The 19,786-nt window shown below is 37.8% G+C and overlaps 1 protein-coding gene across 15 annotated transcripts in view; it reads right to left on the reverse strand.

The window, feature by feature from the left end:
* ATP13A3 (ATPase 13A3) overlaps nucleotides 1–19,786 on the reverse strand; it is an 88,166-nt gene that overhangs the window by 31,868 nt on the left and 36,512 nt on the right. For all 15 annotated transcript variants that reach the window (XR_014822668.1, XM_084987533.1, XM_084987532.1 and 12 more), the window contains 12 exons: nucleotides 19,453–19,584; nucleotides 17,495–17,674; nucleotides 17,183–17,340; nucleotides 16,227–16,415; nucleotides 15,114–15,175; nucleotides 10,648–10,798; nucleotides 8,033–8,149; nucleotides 7,215–7,232; nucleotides 6,918–7,071; nucleotides 6,701–6,821; nucleotides 3,095–3,219; nucleotides 734–909 (listed from right to left, as the gene is read on the reverse strand). Coding sequence is in view for 14 of the 15 variants with exons in the window: in XM_084987533.1 (XP_084843659.1) it covers nucleotides 734–909; nucleotides 3,095–3,219; nucleotides 6,701–6,821; nucleotides 6,918–7,071; nucleotides 7,215–7,232; nucleotides 8,033–8,149; nucleotides 10,648–10,798; nucleotides 15,114–15,175; nucleotides 16,227–16,415; nucleotides 17,183–17,340; nucleotides 17,495–17,674; nucleotides 19,453–19,584 (1,583 nt within the window). In the remaining variant the exon portion in view is untranslated. The remainder of the gene's footprint in view (nucleotides 1–733; nucleotides 910–3,094; nucleotides 3,220–6,700; nucleotides 6,822–6,917; nucleotides 7,072–7,214; nucleotides 7,233–8,032; nucleotides 8,150–10,647; nucleotides 10,799–15,113; nucleotides 15,176–16,226; nucleotides 16,416–17,182; nucleotides 17,341–17,494; nucleotides 17,675–19,452; nucleotides 19,585–19,786) is intronic.

The raw sequence follows: 19,786 nt of genomic DNA on the forward strand, positions 1-19,786 counted from the left end.
CAACTTTAAGGTAACCTTTCCACGTTGTTTATTTAAAAAATAAAACTTAAGGAAGGCTAAATATCAGCTTCAATTTGAAATCAAATATTGAGCGGAATATTATGAACTACTGCATTATTTACCACTACTTTTAAAATTGGATAGATATTTTGAGATTCTTACACTTTAAAACTGTGCTTCTCAACTTTGGCTAAATATCAAAATGTAAACACTGAGATACCTGCCTCTGCCCCTAGTCCAAGTGAATCAGAATCTCTGAGGACACTTCTATGTGGAATCTAAAATATGGCACAAATGAACTTATGTACAAAATGAAGAGACTCACAGACAGAGAACAGACCTGTGGTTGCTGAGGGGGGAGGGGGGAGGGAGTGGAATGGACTGAGAGCTTGGGGTTAGTAAATGTAAACTATTTAGAAAGGAAAAGCAATGAGGCTCTACTGTATAGCACAGGGAACTAGATCCAGTCTCTTGAGATAGACCACAATGGAAGATAATAACATAAGAAAGGGACTGGGTCACTTTTCTATAGAGCAGTAATTGGCACAACACTATTTACCAACTAAATTAATTAAAACAAAATTAAAACTAAAAAAACAAAAAATCTCTGAGGAGATGGCCCAGGGTTCTGTTTTTGCTAACTTTTTTTGTTTTGTTTTACTGTGTTTTAATGCCACACTTTTTTTCAGAGTAAATGAAAACAAGCTTCAAAGAAGAAAATTCTTGACATTACCTCCGAGTCAATTGCTGATGAATCAGTACTTTGTGTTAGGGTATCTGCATAATGCCAATTTATCTTAGCAACTTTCCCATCCTTTGGAGGTAATGCTTCAGCAATAATAACTTTATCCTGAGGTAGTATCATTCCACAGTCTCTGGCCACAGAGATAGCAGTCAACATGTTGTCACCTAATTTTTAAAACATTAATACATTAAAATGGAAAAATGAATGTATTAAACAGTAAGTACTTACTGAGACTCTACTACAGTCCCCATGAATGGACTGGGCAAAACAAAGATATTATCCTTACTCTTGGAGTTTAAAAATAATGAACTCAGGACATACAAATCAAAGGAAGCCTCAAATAATTCAAGCACACAAATGCTAAATAGTCAGAACACTCTCACCAATAATTTTTTTTTGTCACCCACAATTTTTTTTTTTTTTTTTAAACCATTTCTTGGGCCGCTCCCATGGCATATGGAGGTTCCCAGGCTAGGGGTCTAATCGGAGTTGTAGCTGCCAGCCTACGCCAGAGCCACAGCAATGCGGGATTCGAGCCGCGTCTGCAACCTACACCACAGCTCATAGCAACGCCGGATCCTTAACCCACTGAGCAAGGCCAGGGATTGAACCTGCAACCTCATGGTTCCTAGTCAGATTCGTTAACTACTGAGCCACGACAGGAACTCCTGTAACCCACAATTTTTAAAGCCAAATACATTCTCAGTCTTTTTGAGTCAAGCACTCAACGCCTGGCATAGTGCTACATGAAGAGCAGGTGCTCCATAAACACTGCTGAAAAAACCTAGGGTTGATTGGTAATCTGTACAAGAATAGGAGAGTAAAATCACAGAGAAACATGAATTACAAAGCAAGGTTATACAAAACAAAAAGATAAGCAAAGTAATAAGAATACAGTCTTTACAAGATACAAAGAGAAGCAAGACAGACAACTCAGTCATGAGAGGAAAGACCTGAAGGCACATTGTAATGACAAAAACGAGAAAGAAAAATAATCAATGCACAGGAGAGGCAGGCAAAGGTCTGGGGAGCCCCCTGCTACCCAAACCGAAGGGCACTACTCTCTTCCCCCAATTCGCACACACTACTTCCAATCGTGTCTTTCTGTGACCTGACAGACCCTTCTGGGACACAGTGCCATACTGTGCCATGGCAGGAAAACAGGGACAAGAGATACAGATAGAAAGTGCTACGAAGCAAGATCATTAGAACCAAGAAGTGCTGGGATGCTATTAATTTGGTTACTTGAACTATCTGGTAATAAGTATGGTATTAAATGGATCTCAAAGTCTAAAACATAAAAATGTAGACAGACCTTTTCCATAAGTCTTACTGAACACACAGATGCTATAGTGAATATCTTAAATCTGACTGCTAAGAAAAAAAAACCCTAAGAGCTGCCACAATTTCATACAGTTAAGAAATGGAAATTATCTAATATTATCAACAGTATGATAACATTAGGAGAATCATTTAGATATAGTAAAGAGACAAAGCAGAAAAATGGATCTCTTCACTCTTACACATTCAAGCAAATGTATATTTAAAAATATAATTCTAACAAATATTAATCATTTTCCATGTATCTGGCATAGTTCTAGAAATTATAGATGATCCCCAAATAAGTAAAGCATATTCTTAACCCTCAAGAATCAAATTCTAGTAGAAAAAACAAGTATCTACAAATAACTAACACTAAGCCAAGTAAAATAACTGCTGTAAGAAATACATGATTGAGAGTTCCCATTGTGGCACAGTAGAAACAAGTCTGACTAGGAACCATGAGGTTGTGGGTTAGATCCCTGACCTCAATCAGTGGGATATGGATCCGGTCTTGCCGTTGTGAGCTGTGGTGTAGGTCACAGACGTGGTTCAGATCACGAGTTGCCATGGCTGTGGCGTAGGCTGGCGGCTATAGCTTCGATTCGGGCCCTGGCCTGGGAACCTCCATATGTTGCGGGTGTGGCCCTAAAAAGACAAAAGACAAAAAAAAAAAAAAGAAAAAAGAAATATATGATTTAAAAGAGATTTTCTTAAAGGAACAGTTAAATATTTGTAGTATGCCCTTCACTATTTTATTATACTTGTAAACAGATCTGCTAGGCCTCCAGCGTGCATTACAAAGCTGTTCTCTAACTTGGAAAAGTACTCTGAGCTGAAATAGGGCAATGGAGGATGGAGGATGGAAGTACTATGTAATAAATTTAGTTACTTGAGTTACAGGATAAGTATGGTATTAGATGGACTTATATAGAAATAAGTACGCTTTTATAATCAACTGATCATTCCTCATAACTTGAATTCTAAGAGTTACACTCAATTTCTTCTGTACCCTTTTTGAGGTCTAACCTGTGACCATTACAGTGCGAATGTTGGCTTTATGCAAATCTTCAAGTACTGCAGGGGTTTCTCGCTTTAATTTGTTCTGCATTATAATTAATCCCATAAAATCCATGTTGTTCTCAATGGCATCTCTGCAGAAACAGAAATTTTAATGTAATGGTTTAGTCAAGAGAACAGGTATTTGTTCATTTTATGTTGATTAGGCAATTTAAAATAGCCATAAATTACAAATTAAAACATTTTATATGCCAAATAAACCATAAACCTATGTATAAGTTCATGAGTTCAATCTCAAAAAATTTAAATCTGAAAAAATAATTCCCAGGAAATACATATTAAAATTAGCTTTTACTCTTTGAAATACAGGAATATAAGGATTGTTTGGAAATGTTTATCTTCGTAAGACACGAAGCACTCCTAGTACTAAGTAATATTCATCTTGTATCCTACCTACAAAATGAATGAGCGTATCTATTCTTTACTGTCCCCCATACAACATAATTTAAAAGAAAAAACTGTACCTCAGGCACATATGAAACAGTTATACTGGATTCATTAAGTCTTTGAGGACTTTTATAAAACTCTTGATCAAATTCTTGATCCTGGAAGTGTGATACAAAATCTACTAGCAGTCTGACAATGCAAGCTACTCAGGACCCAGAGGTGGATCTTTCAGACTACTGATATGCAATATTTAGCAAGATGCTGTTCCTTCAAATAGTTGAATATCTACCATGCACCAAGTGCTACACTAGTCACTGGGAGCACAACGAAGAAAAGGTATGATTTGTTTTCAAGACCCTTTTGTGGGGAAACAGACATGCAAGCAAAGAGATGACACAAAATATGATATGCTTCAACACTACATTGGAGTTCATATACACTACATTGGAGTTCAGACTGTTCATATAAAACAGTCTGTTCAGTGATAGTTGTGTTCTTAAGAAATCTAAAGCTATCAAAATTATATAACAGAAATATTTTTTCAATGGAAAAAGGAGGGGGCTTGAGGTTAAGGACCAAAATTTCTTTTTTTTTTTTTTTTTTGCTATTTCTTGGGCCGCTCCCGCGGCATATGGAGATTCCCAGGCTAGGGGTCGAATCAGAGCTGTAGCTGCCGGCCTACGCCAGAGCCACAGCAACGCAGGATCCGAGCCGCGTCTGCAACCTACACCACAGCTCAGGGCAACGCCGGATCATTAACCCACTGAGCAAGGGCAGGGACCGAACCCGCAACCTCATGGTTCCTAGTCGGATTCATTAACCACTGCGCCACCACGACGGGAACTCCCAAAATTTCTTATTTGCAAAATCCAAGTGGTTTTTCTCTACACAAAATTCAACAATAAAGGTGCCTGAAGTAAACAGCAATGAAACCCAAACGTCTTTGAAATTATATAATTTATATAATGGGTTGTGAAGATATAAAGAATAATTGGGAAACTTAATACAAATGACACTGCTGGGGTAACAGGAGAGAGAATCCCTGAAACCTGAAAATGCATTTCAAAGCATAAAGCTGTACCAATGTCAAACTACAGCGTCAAAGCTCTCTAAGGGTTTTCCTGTGAGGTCCTGGTTTCTGGCTGCAGCGGGTTTCCTAACTCTCCTCGCAATGATGCAGGTCATGGAAACCTGGCCTTCTGGTTAATGAATAGTACAATATTCAATTCAAGACATAAAGGTTCAAACTCTAAGAGAAATGCCAAAACCTGTTCCTACAGGGAGAACAGAAACACAGAGAAGGTCTTGGTTCAAAGAGGATGAAGAAGGGGAGCAGAAAGAGAGACAAGAGTTGATAGGGAGGGGTGGGTATTCTGGGCAAATGGAACAGCCTGTCCAAGGCATGGAAGGATGACTGAATGACAGGCTCAAGCACCGAAGGCAATTCAATTCTTAGCCTTTTTTTTTTTTTGAGGTGGAGGCAGAGCGGGGAGGATGATAAAAATTTGAAGCTGTAGAAAAAGAAGACCATAATGTACCCTCCACAGAAATTAGTATATAATGTTCTACTTGTGAGGCTCCCAATCACACACATGCACCAGATCATTTGGTTGCTGCTATTTTTTTTCCTCTAATATTCCTGCTTAGACCAAATACTCTTTTAAACAGGCAGAATTCCTAAAGCAGTTTTTCCTTTTAGTTATTGGCCATCCACTCCACTCCTTTAGTTCTCATCCAGAAAAATGGGATTGTACTATTAACACTGTCCTACCCTTTTCACTTAACGTCCCTGGAAAAATTAACACAAGTATTAATGGTTCATGATTTAACCACTATCAATTAATGTTATTTACATTATTTAAACATGAACCTTATGCACACAGAAATATTCCTTTAGGCTGGATTCCCAGAACTGCATTTGCTGGGTCAAAGTGTATAAGCAACTGAAAATTTTGATAGGTACTAAGCATTTTCTTTATGAATTTACAATAGTGAGTAGCAGTATGTTAAAATTTTCTTCACTAACCCTTGATATCAATATTTTCAATTCTGTAAACCTTAAGAAAGAAGTGAGTCTTGTCTGGTTTAATTCTGTAGTTACCTAAGAACTTAAGCGTCTTATCACTTTTATGTGTTCAGGGGCCATTCATGTCTTTTTCTGAAAATTGTGTCTGCATCATTTACCTTTTTTTTAGAAAAAAAAATTAAGTATGTATTTCATTGTTTTTCTCCTGGTTCATATCCTTGACTGTGACTCCTCCAGGAGGTGATGGGGAGCCATTTACAAGAATCCAGGGGGAAGGCTGAGATTAGATCTGAATGTTAAAGAGCTCTCTCTAGACTAGTGTGCTACATAGTTTAGATACAGGAAAGACTACAGAAGAACTAAGTTCCTGAATTACAGACAATGGCAGTGGAACTGTAAGAAAAAAAAGTCTATTTAATAGGCAAAACTAGCAGGGCAGCCAATGAATCTTTCTTGCTGCTTACAAAACACTAGGTACACCATGAAACATTCCTAAACAAAAATGTTATCTTCAAAGGGTTAGTCTATATCAGTCAAAGAGTAAAAGTGGCAATCCTTGAATGTGAAACCCATAGCTACACATGAAAATAAATGTGATGTTGAAAATGGCCATTTGAACTTTGAGGGTGGGAGTATATTTACTGTGACTCATGATACTCTGACCAAATTAGTACCTGGGTTTCAAACACTGAGCAAAACAAGATGGTTGACTCCTGAACAACACAAAAGTTTGAACTGTGTGGATCCAGTTATACATGGATTTTCTCCAGTAAATACTAGAGTACCCTATGCTCCATGACTGAATCCATGACAGATCCTGGAGCCAATCCCCTACAGATACTGAGGAATAACTGTACACTGGGTAAAATACATTTCTGTAGAACTATGTTTACCAAAAACAAAATTATGTTCCTAAAATATGCCTGACACATAGCAAGCACTCGATAAATATTTAACAAATAAATTAAAAGTTGTTCCAGAGAGTTGGACTTTTATCTCAATCACCTAAAGCAAACACTGTCTTATGGTATATATTTGCATACATTCAATAAATATTTAATAAGTAAAAATTATAAATTTTTATACATGACATATATAAACATATATGATGGCTTATTGGAAAAACTGTTCATCGACCTTACCTGCTAATATTCTGTACTTTATGCCATGTCAGTTTCGACTCCAATTTTCTGTGGGCAAGAGCAATCACACGGAAACCCTGTTTGGTGTAATCTTCTAAAACTTTTTCGAAATCAACAGGAACTTTTAAAAAGGAAAAAATAAAAGTCACTGTTAGAATTGTGACCACATGCTTACACAAGTGCCAGAATATCACTTAAAGCCTAGCTGCTTCCTTACCTGTTTCAGGTTTACAAAGACTGGCAACAGCCTCCGGTGCCCCTTTCATGTAAGCATCCATCTTCCTGTCCCCCAGCACCCTCGCAACCACGCTCATTCGTTGCAAAGCTGAAGAAAATGGGAACTGGCGAACAATGCCAATCTCATAAACAGCCTACATTGATTCCAAAAGAGGCACAAAGCATTTATTACTTTTAAAGAATTAAAACAGATATACTTTCATATCTACTATATCTCAATTAAAACAATTTAAAAAAAAGGATACACTTAAATAACAAGTAAACATTCTTCACTTACCGGAAGTTCAAACAGCTCCTAAAAATAAAAAAAAGAAAGAAAGAAAGAAATAGTAAGATTAAGTCCATTAACACACTCAGTCCAATTCAAAAAAAAATTTTCAACTATGGGGAGTTCCCGTCATGGCACAGTGGTTAACGAATCTGACTAGGAACCATGAGGTTGCGGGTTCGGTCCCTGTCCTTGCTCAGTGGGTTAATGATCCGGCGTTGCCGTGAGCTGTGGTGTAGGTTGCAGACGTGGCTCAGATCCCGAGTTGCTGTGGCTCTGGCGTAGGCCAGTGGCTACAGCTCCGATTCGACCCCTAGCCTGGGAACCTCCATATGCCATGGGTGCGGCCCTAGAAAAGACAAAAAAAAAAAAAGTCAAGACTGCTTCTCTACCACCTCTCATTTCTAAAAAATATATTCTTGAGTATTTGAAAACATTCTGCCATCCTGGAAATATTCACATAGTTAAGTTCTAAAATAAACTAAGTGGAACACATTTTAAAATAAATATAAAAATAAAATCTTTAACATATTTTTTAAATTAAATCCTAGGAATACAGATGTATTCCTTAAAAGGCTTAATCATCATGTATCTAAATCGCAAAGCACTAAGCTGCTCAATAAATAGGTGAAAGGTAACAGGATTGAGAATTAAATCTCAATGTTTTACAAAGAATGTCTGGTGCAGTTTCTGACAAATGTAATAAAAATATTCATGTCTACATTAGACTTAAATAAAGGATATGTGATTTCACCTTCTAGCCATATTTCAAAATGAGGACAAAATGTGAGCACAACAGTATTTTCTAGCTTAGAGCAATTCCTTACCATTTCTTGGTTTCCTGCAGGTGTAGATTCAGGAAGCAGCTGTTTTGGAGGACGAACCACAGTGGGCATAATTCGATTATGAAGTGCTGTTTCCTCTTCAGTTGCTTCCTCCAGAATCTGAAAGGAAAACATTGAACGCACTGATTCATAAAATTTCATTCACTGGTTCCATTTTAAAATGAAACATTATGGCTATCTTCAGGGAAGTTTAAAAAAAAAAAGTGTCCAAGGAATCAATGAGCATTACCAGATCACTAACTTAAGTGAAACAAAATATAAACGAAGCTAGTTAAAGTTTTAGCAACCCACAGAAGAGGGGAGGCAGAGGTCAGACGTTAAGAAATAGAGAAAAACTTCTCTAATTCTGCTCCTATACCCAGTTAGGTTCAGAAATTAGTTCTGTTAAAATACAGAAGGTTCTTACAGTTTCAAAAATTGTCAGTCTACCATCCAGGAATTTATTTTTGCTAACAGAAGAGGATTCAAAAATATATAGAGCTCAGATATGGTTAGCAGAACCACTGAGTCAAGAGCACACTGAGATATGAGTTTAGTCTTCAAGTTTGAACACTTCTAATCAAGTTACTACTACCCTAACCCCTTGAAATTTAATTAAAAAAATTTTGGGGTGAAAATACCCAGTCAAAAACTTGTATTAAATACACGAACACGAAAAACAATAAACTAATTTGACTCTATAAGGGAAGGAATCATCAATGCGAAAATGGTAAGGACGAGAGCTGTGTCCAAATAGTTTTACACAATTCTTAGGAAACATTTTAACATCTCTGAAAGTCAGGTACATCTTATGTCAAATGACATTAGTGCTCAGTTATGTGAAAACATTTCATGGATACTCTGTGGTAAGATCAAGCATCATAGCAGGTATCTCAGTCAAAAAAAGCATGCTATGGGAGTTCCCGTCGTGGCACAGTGGTTAACGAATCCGACTAGGAACCATGAGGTTGCGGGTTCTATCCCTGGCCTTGCTCAGTGGGTTAACAATCCGGCGTTGCCGTGAGCTGTGGTGTAGGTCGCAGACGCGGCTCGGATCCCGCGTTGCTGTGGCTCTGGCGTAGGCTGGCGGCTACAGCTCCAATTAGACCCCTAGACTGGGAACCTCCCATATGCCGCAAGAGCGGCCCAAGAAATGGCAAAAAGACAAAAAAAAAAAAAAAAAAAAAGAAAGAAAAGAAAAAAAGCATGCAATTATACAAACTTAATTACCTACTTTTTAAAAAATCCACATATAGATCAATAAATCTAGAATCTCTGATCAATTCAGTTGGAGAAAAGCTTTAGAGAATATCAGAGATGAATCAGCTTTACTTTTACTCTTTATAAATTAAGTGGGCTTCCTCTGGGGAATTAAATTTGATGAGTCTTTAGTGCAGGCTTTCAGAAGATGACAAAGTACTTCTTCACTTATCTCCCTCCCTTTCAAAATATTAACAAAACAGGAAAAAGAAATAACCCTGTAAAAGTAAACAGAAAGCAAAGCAGAGAGAGGAGACAAAGGCAAACATATTGATGGACTTAGCCATGAAGGAAACAGTATCCCAGAATAAACACAAAAGGACATACAGGAGAGGTGGGAACATTTCTTATCAGCCAGAATAGCTGAGCAAAGCAAAAAGACAAAACAGAAACACAGGAGTAATGCTCTAGAGATACAGACTACCTACCTGAGAGGAGGGAGGGCTGCTAATACGAGGGGCCGCACTCCATAGAACAGTCCTGCTATTGCAAGCACTGTGAGAACAGGCGGGAAAGCAACCTAAAGACTCCTTCTGCTCCCCTGAAACTGAAGAATGCCTGCTGCTGGGGCCCCTCTCTCCACACACAACAGGCTCCCCTAGTCAGCCCTCCCACTCAGGGAAGATACTTCTCAGGAAAACAGACCAACATACATATGGGCAAGGATAAAAACCTTGCTGCACCTACCCAGATTTATCAAATCAGACCTTCGTTCTTTAAAACAAAACACAAAACACCTGACCCAGAGAAGATATGTAATTCAGAAGCAAGAAGAGAATTTTAAAGACAAACTGTTATCACACCTATAAAAGAAATAGATGCTGGATGCTGTAAAATGACAACAACCAGAACATAAGCAAGCTCTCAGAAATTTAAATTATCAATGTTGTTAACAGAAACCCGTGTGTGTGTGTGTGTGTGTGTGTGTGTGTGTGTGTGTGTGTGTGTGTGTGTGTGTAAGAGACAGAGAGAGAGGACACAGGAAGCAAAAGACAGGGACAAAAAACCCTGAAGGCACATAACTATTTCTTACTTTTTACCTACGGCCAATGACTTGTGCCACTGAGATCATCTTACTGACTCAGGCCTACTGCACCAAGACAATGATGTCTGCTTCTCCGGTAAACACAAAGCAGGGGCCTGAGCAGGTCATCCTCTAGTAAAGGGCATTTGAATGAAGTCGATCTAACTAACAAAACAGACTTTTTGTACAGTTATAATGTATCTTTAGAAATCACACAGTTCTTTTCATGGTACAAGAAAGACTACCACCAAAACCACTTGAAGAAACAATGCTTCTGCAAGTTAATTTTCATTATTTTCCTAAAATTACTTATAGCTCAAAATACTGAACTTACCCATCCAATGGCTTCAAACATTTTCAAATCAAGTGGATCACCAGAGAGCACTCCTTCAATTTTTGTAAGTGAATGACAAGTAGCCATACAAGCAACAAACTGAGACTTTACCAACATCTCATTGCAAACCTTTTCTTCTGGCAAAAGAAAACTACAGAGAAAATGTACTGAATTAGATTCATAAATTCCAAGACTGAAGATAATATCATAACAGGACTCTTCAGGTTTTATTATTTTAAAAAGTAAAACTAAAAAATATATATATAGTGTGTATGTATATATATATATATATGCACGAATTCATTTTCACTATAGATTTTAACATTCAAAAACATTTTCTTCCACGAAAATTACATGTGACTAAAATACAGTATTATCTTAAGATTCTAAACAACCAGACAATACAGTACAGAAAATACTACACACTAAACAATAATTAAAACTCCTGCCTATGGACATATGGCAGATTAGAACACATAAAAACTCTCTGGAAAAACATCAAATGAATGTGTTTAATACATTACCTTTCAAATACAAACCTGGGCTCACAGGAAAGAAAGGGAAAATATCTAGTGCCAGAAACAGAGGAAAAGGGAAACTAGATGGATGTGACCTTAAGCAGATGCTGTGACCACCTGGGGGAGAAGGAAGGAGGGAAGGGAGCCATCTCGGTACCCTTAAGGACCTGGGTTTTAACAACCACACAGGAAGAAGAAACAAAGTCCTGGCCACATACAAAGTGGGGAGTTGGAACTGAGAGAATCTTTTCATTCAAGACGGTCAGTGCTCTTGAAGAACTACACCCTTAGAAAAGACTTAACCCACAGACCCAAAGGCATAACTAAGAATAAGTTGATCTCCTTTTCTTCCCCCCAAAGTTCAATAGTGAACAGCTTATATTTAGTATGCATTAGGCACTATTCTAAGAGCTTCATTTGATTCATTTCATCCCTATATCACAGGAAGATGTTTTATTATCCCATTTCGTAGATGAGGAAACTGAAGCAGAGTGGTTAAGTGACTTGTCCAGGTTACACAGCATTTAAGTGGTAGAACAAGGATTTAAACACAGGTCTAATTTTAGGGCCTAAACTCTAAACCATTACACTACTCAGGATGGGGTTTGAGCTTGAATACATACTACTGCCTAGTCCAGAAATCCCAAGTTATGAAAGTAACATTAAAGCTTGTCTGGCACCACTGAGAGTAAAGTCAAAACTTTTGGCCAAGTAAAGTCAACACTCTAGAGAGGAGCTCCCACAACAGAGCCGCAAATAGTTTCACAGAACAATCCTGCTAAGGATGAGTCCATCATTTAACTACAAACCAGGAAACAATTCTCATGAGTCAACAGACACAACAAAGACAGAATTAGAATCCCATAAAACTGAGATAATAGAATGACAATCTGAAAGAATGCAAAGATGGCATTTTTAAATTACAGACTTAGAAAAAGAACAAGACACCATGGCGGGGACAGGGGGAGAGGCAGATTTGGAAAGAACTAAACGAAATTTCTTGTCCAGGATGGTTAGGATTCCCAGATGGAGAGAAAACAAAGAATTGGGAAAAAGCCATAATGGAACAGAAAGAAGCTAAAAATTTTCCAGAATTTATGAAAAGCATGAATCCTTAGTAGCACAAAGCAAAATGTGCCCTGCACAAATAAACAAAAAGATCATGGTGAAATTGCAGAAATCAAGCACATACAAAGAAGTTGTTTTTGCTTTTGTTTGGCCACACCCACAGCACCTGGGCCAGGGATCAAACCTGGGCCACAGCAGTGACCCAAGCTGCTGCAATAACACCCACTGCACCACAAGAGAACTCCAATTAGTATTTTTTTAAATAATGAAGGAGAAGAGAAATTACCAAAGAAGATTAGGACTTCTTAACAGCAAAAAACAAAAGGAGTCAGGAGAAATGGAGTAACATCTTCACTGTGCTAAGAGAACACAGCTGTCAACCTAGGAATCTATACAGTTACACCGTGATTCAAAGGGGATAATGAAACAAAGAATACTAATGAATGTAGTTATAGAAGAAGGCAATTTAATCCAGAGGGATGGAACACAAGAAGCAATGATCAGCAAAGATATTCATAAACTTAGGTAAATCTTACCAAGTAGACTATATAAAACCAAAATCATAATCATGTTATGCAACAAATACACATAAAGATAGTAACACAACTTCAGAATGATATTATTGAGATAGGTTAAGACTAGCAATATCTGTCATGTTTTAATTCTTTTATAAGATATCTAAAGTAAATAAGGCAAAATGTCAATTGTTTAATCTCAGGGATGGGTACGCAGCTGTTTGTTATATTAATTTCTGCATGTTTGAATGTTTCACATAATAAATAGGAAGGGAGGGGAAAGTAAAAGTAGTCCAAAGTCCATGGGTTTTGGGAGGAGTTCTAAACCAATAAAGAAAACCATTAGACTCCAAATGTGAACATGGATAATTTAAGGCCAAGTAGTAAAATATTAGAATGTAGAAATTTGAGAAAATGAGAGAAATATGAGAAAATGTGTATGGAGATCGGGGTGAAGGATGGTGGAAATAATTTCCAAATATATCTGAAATCGCAATAAATGTGAATACAACAGCATAAAAGAGTGAAGAGTAAAAAGATGGAAAAAAGATATGAGGCACATATTAGGCAAGAGCAAACTGATGTATAACTATATAAATATTAAGTGAAACATAATTTAAGGCAAGATGTATGATTAGGGATAAATAAGGTCACAATGTGACATACTATTTATCAAGATGTGACAACTCTAACAGTACATGCACCAAACAACAGCCTCTCAAACTATATAAGCCAAAATTCCAGACTTTTTTCTCAAAAAATGACATTAACACAGCCACAGCATTAAAATTTCTCAGCATCAAAAGACAACAAAAACAAAGTAAATAGATGAGACAGAGACTGGTGAAATATTTTTGCAATACATACTACTACTGACAAAGATTACAATCTAGAAAACACAAAGGACTTCTAACAAATAAGATGAGAACTAACAACACAATAAAAAAAATGAGGATGTCAACTGACCAAACACAGGAGAATGCTACATGGCCCTCCTTCTAAAAATGTGAAAATACACTCAGCTTTATAAGTAATAAAGAAACTGGGAGGAAACCACAGTGAGGTACCATTTCAGATCTATCCATTTGTGAAAACTGGAAGTCTGACAATACCAAGTTTGGAAAGGATGTGCAGCCAGAGAATGTCTTAGCTACTAAGGAAGAGAGCAAGAAGTCAGCATCATCACCTAGACCCAGTAGGCAGTGCCTACCAGAGCAGTGGCCAAGCAAGTGCTGTAGGGCCAGCACTGACACTTTGAAGAAGCTAGTTTACCAAAACTCAACCACATGCTCACAGAACCCGTGCACCTCAGCAATGTAACTGTAGCACTCTTTGTGAAAAAAAGAAGAAAAAACGTACTGTCCCTTAGCTGAAGAACAAATATGATTTAACCACATAATGGCATACAATAGTTGACACTACTGAATTGGATCTATACATATCAACATGGATAAATCTTGAAAACATGTTAAGAGGCAAAAAGGCAGCAGAAACACATATAGTATATATCAGTTGTGTATATTTATTTATAGATGGATTCTGTTTATAGGTGGATATAAATGAAGTAAAAAATATAAAAACATGCAAAGATAGTAACACAGCTTCAGAATGATATTATTGAGATAGGTTAAGACTAGCAATATCTATCATGTTTTAATTCTTTTATAAGATATCTAAAGTAAATAAGGCAAAATGTCAATTGCTTAATCTCAGGGATGGGTACGCAGCTGTTTGTTATATTAATTTCTGCATGTTTGAATGTTTCACATAATGAAATATTTATTAGAGGAGTTCACACTGTGGCTCACTGGTAACAAAACCAGTGATGCAGGTTCAATCCCTGGCCTTACTCACTGGGTTAAGGATCCCACATGGCCATGCCAACTGTGGTGTAGGTTGAAGGGGCAACTTGGATCTGGCATTGCTGTGGTTGTGGCATAGGCCAGCAGCTGCAGCTCCAATTTGACCCTAGCCTGGGAACTTCCATATGCTGCAATGTGGCCCTAAAAAGCAAAAAATAAATGAAGAAATAAAATATTTATTAAAAAGTTAACTAAGAGGAGTTCCCGTCATGGCACAGTGGAAACGCAGCCGACTAGGAACCATGAGGTTGTGGGTTTGATCCTTGGCTTCGCTCAGTGGGTTAAGGATCCTGCATCGCTGTGAGCAGTGTCGTAGGTTGCAGACGTGGCTAGGGTCCTGCGCGTTGCTGTGGCTCTGGCGTAGGCTGGCAGCAACAGCTCCGATTGGACCCCTAGCCTGGGAACCTCCATATGTTGCGGGTGCAGCCTTAAAAAGACAAAAAAAAAAAAAAATTTTTTAATGTTAAAAAATTAATAAATGATCAAGTCTAGCTAATAATTACCGTGTATTTTCCACTCGTTGAATCCCCCAAAGATCTAAACCATCTTCAGTAAGAGTTCCAGTCTATAAGAAAAAAAAGGCACATATTTACAAAGCATGGCTAATGCTTCCAAAACCAAAAATCATAAAAAGCTATGCTACGTCTATACAGTGGAGTGCTGTACAGTTGTAAAAGGGGGTAAAGGGATGAGTAAGATCTCAGTGTACTGATAGAGAATAACTTCCAGGACAAAAAAGTAAGGAAAAGGGTGCAGAACACTCCTCACAGTATGGTTCCTCTACATGTATTTTTACTACTACTACACAAGGCATAATTGTGGATATAAATGGTCAGTTGACTGCAGAACTGGGCAAATAAGCAACATCTAAGATATTAAAAATAGAAAAAAAATGAACTTCCTGTCGTGGCTCAGCAGAAACAAATCTGAGTAGTATCCATGAGGACGCAGGTTCAATCCCTGGCCTCGTTCAGTGGTTTAAGGATCCAGTGTTACTGTGAGCTGTAGTGTAGGTCACAGATTCAGCTTGGATCTGGTGTTGCTGTGGCTGTGGTGCAGGCCTGTGGCTATAGCTCTGATTTTGACCCCTATCCTGGGACCCTCCATATGCTGCGGATGCGGCCCTAGAAAAGACAAAAGACAAAAAAAAAAAAAAAAAAAAAGAACGAGAAAAAATATATAAAAATGATGCAAGTGCCAAATAGGTTTAAAAGAGGAAAATTGGAGGAACATTTACAGATGTGTGCAGGAGTTCCCGTCGTGGCACATCAGAAACAAATCTGACTAGGAACCATGAGGTTGCATGTTCCATCCCTAGCCTCGTTCAGTGGGTTAAGAATTCGGCGTTGCTGTGACCTGTGGTGTAGGTCGCAGACGCAGCTCAGATCTGATGTTGCTGTGGCTGTGGTGTAGACCGGCAGCTGCAGCTCCTATTAGACCCCTAGCCTGGGAACCTCCATATACTGCAGGTATGGCCCTAAAAAGCAAAAAAAAAAAAAAAAAAAAAAAAAAAAAAAAAGATGTGTGCAAAGTAGTTGATAAAGAATACAGAAACCATTAATCTAAATACTTTAAAGCTACACCATGCCCTTTGAGAATGATAAAACTGAACCAACCTTGTCAAAGCAAACAAGATTCAGCTGTCCACAGATGTTTATCCTTTGGGGACTGATACAGAAAATACCAACTGCCTTCAGTCTTCTCTGGGCATACACAATGCCAGCAGTCATTGCAGCAGGAAGTGCAGGTGGCACAGTAATTGTGATGATATCAAGGGACTCGATAATGATCACCCCAACCTGTTCCTACAGTTGACAAAAAAAAAAAATGTCAGACCCCCAATATTAAATATTTACTAATCTAACATGGGTATTTCTTTACTGAAAAATCTATAAACCATTTTCAATTTTATATATAATAAGTGTGTGTGTGTGTGTGTGTGTGTGTGTGTGTGTGTGTATGTGGTTAATAAGCACACATCTTATAACCACTTATAATTTTTTTCCCTTTAGAGATTCTGCAAAGTAAAAAACTCAGTGAACTGTCAGTGGATTGTGGAATAAGCGCTATTTTTAAAGCAAATTCTTACTTCAATAGCCCCATATACTTCATACACCACACTTCAAAGCTCAACATTTGTCAGACTCTTATTAGTATTATTGACTCTTAGTATATGCTAATCTCTACAAGGGATAGAAAAAAGAAATTTGACAAGGTCCCTTAGAAATATCTTCAATTCAGTAATCACAAATAATTTCAATGCTGTATATACCAGAGGTGGAAAAAAGAAAAAATAAAGCCTCTGTCTGATGAGTAAGTGATCTCCCCTCCCTTTTTTTAAGCTGCAAGAAAGCAAGTAAAAGACCATCTAAACTGGAGCCAATTAACCTTCTGCTATGATGGTAATGTTCTCTAAATGTACTTTCTGATATAAAAGCTACAAGTCTCATATGGCTTTTTTTTTAAGTTAAATATAAATTAAATTAAAATTCTAAGTCTTGCCACATTTCAAATCCTCAGTAGCCACACGTGATAATTAAGAATCAAACTATTAAGGGTTCCACATACGTACTTGACTTAAAATGCTATTGACAATAGTGTAGATGAAGCCAATGCCAGCCACTGCCACAAGACACAGTAGAAATAAGTAGGCATCTCTGTAGAGTTTAAAATCAGTTGGTTTGGGATACAATATGGAGCGGACAAGCTGTCCTTTGGAAGTACTGAATCCTTTGGGGGAAAAAAAAAAAGGTTAAGAAGAAAATGACTAAACAATATTTTTGTAAGAAAATGAGAATCATCTCCCAAAAGAGAATCTCTTTTGAAACATTCAACAGGCGTCATATACGCTAAACTATGCAAGAAAAGATTAAATGTTTTTTACCTGTTCTAACTACTACAGCTTTGACGAGTTCTCCAGTATAGAAACGAGTTTGAATAACAGTTGTCCCACAAAACAAAGTGTGTCGTTTATGTGTTTCTGGACTATATAATTCACCTCCCATTCCTTTTATGCCCACTGAAGGATTTGGCAAATTAGTCTTTGTCACTGGAACACTTTCTCCTTTGGGAAAAAAAAATCATAAATTAAAGCACAGAAATCAGTATCAAATACACGAATCTTGAGTTGTCAAATATCCTAAATGTTCTACTGCTGACAAGTTATTAAGAGTTCTCACATGTGAATAATGTAGTTTAATCAACTAACTTTTTGTCTACCAATTTCCTTACCCAGAAATACCACATCTTGTCTTCCACAATAATTGATGAAAGTGAGTGACTCAAAGGTAGTCATTTGGAAATAACAGCATAAAGTTTCAAATAAGATGAGAGCTGCTGCCATCATCATAGTACCTATTCTGGTACCCCTAAGAACTAAGCGGGGAAGCACTCAGCAACCCCAAGTACACAAGACAGCTGAAGACCTACTCCTAACCCCACCAACGAGCAGGAAGAGAACAGGCATCTAAACAAGGAAAAGCAGTAAGGTCATTTTCCCCAACAGTAACAAACAGCCAAATTCCTTTTAACATCAAAATGTTATCACTTCTTGCATCAAAGGTGGTGGGTGTGTGGGGATGTGTATGTGTACGGGTATATTTTAAAACAGACTCTCAATAGTTCAAAAACATATTTTTAAAAAGCAAACAAAAAACAAACAAACCGGAGTTCCCTTGTGGATCCGGCATTGTCACTGCAATGTCTTGGGTTGCTGCTGTGGCTCAAGTTCAGTCCCTGGCCTGGGAATTTCTGCATGCCATAGGGCAGTGACAAAAAAAAAAAAAAAAAGAGAGAGAGAGAGAGAGAGAGAGAGTATTAGATAGGAATCACTTTCTTGCCAGACTGACTACAATTAAAAAAAAAAAAAAAGTCTATGATAAAAAGATATAAAGCTCTACCTCCAGATTGTGAATTTCCAAAGGGAAGTTATTTTAAAGTCTATTCCTCCCCAATCTAAGAAAAATATCAGAGTTCTGGTCATGGCTCAGTGGTTAACGAACATGACTAGGAACCATGAGGTTACGGGTTTGATCCCTGGCCTCGCTCAGTGGGTTAAGGATCCAGCATTGCTATGAGCTGTGGTGTAGGTTGCAGATGTGGCTTGGCCCCTGAGTTGCTGTGGCTGTGGTGTAGGCCAGCAGCTATAGCTCCAATTCGACTCCTAGCCTGGGAATCTCCATATGCTGCGAGTGCAGCCCCTCCAAAAAACAAAAGACAAAAAACAAAAAATAAATCTTTATTCCCACTTTCTGTCCATCAAAGTGAGAGGTAAATATGCTGAATTCCCTGTGGGCAAAGGAATTCTTCCCTCTTCCCTTACATAAAGCATTTCCTCATGTCAAAAGAATGGACAGGCGTTCCCACTGTGGCTCAGTGGGTTAAGAACCCAACACAGTGTCTGTGAGGATGCGGGTTTGATCTCTGGCCTCACTCTGTGGGTTAAGGATCCGATGTTGATATAAGCTGGAGCGCAGGTCACAGATGCAGCCTGGACCTGGTGTTGCCATGGCTGTGGTGAAGCCCGATTCGAACCCTAGCCCAGGAACTTTCATATGCCACAAGTGAGGCCCTAAAGAGAAGAGGAAAAAAAAGAGTGGACAGAAGCAGGCCAAGAGATGTAGTGAACACTAGCAATGTGCTTCAGTATCATAGTTGGGTATAATGCAGAATTTGGTTCCCTCAGAACAAAACAAAACAAAAAAAGACTTCAATATCTATCACATTCATGAGTAAAGAATACAAACGACATAGTTAATCTGGACACAGCTTAATCAGTAACTATTTAATCCTAATGTCATTATCAACAACCTATCTGGTTCTTATTCATTTAAGTTAGTTTACCTGTTAACATGCTTTCATTTACAATGCAAGTCCCACTAATAAGCACTGCATCACAAGGCATGACTATCCCATTTAATGGAATGACCATGACGTCTCCTGGCACAAGGTCTGTAGAAAAGATCTCTTCTATTTCTGGATTTAAAGAAAGAAAAAGAAAAGCCTGAGAAATATATCCTTTAACTTGGAATAAAAATATAGCAAACAAAAAAACCTATCCAAAGGTCACCTGATCTCCATAAGATGTTAAAAATATAATGGAGTTAAAGAGGAAAATCCTAATAGATGACGCATTTTGATAAATAGATTATTATTCCTTGAGCTAACAAAGCATGGT

The sequence above is a fragment of the Sus scrofa genome, chromosome 13 (genome assembly GCF_054392235.1).
Source record: "Sus scrofa isolate SSC_HxYL_T2T_F1_AM1 chromosome 13, Sscrofa_HxYL_maternal_Yorkshire_Landrace_v2.0, whole genome shotgun sequence".
NCBI classification, from domain to species: domain Eukaryota; kingdom Metazoa; phylum Chordata; class Mammalia; order Artiodactyla; family Suidae; genus Sus; species Sus scrofa.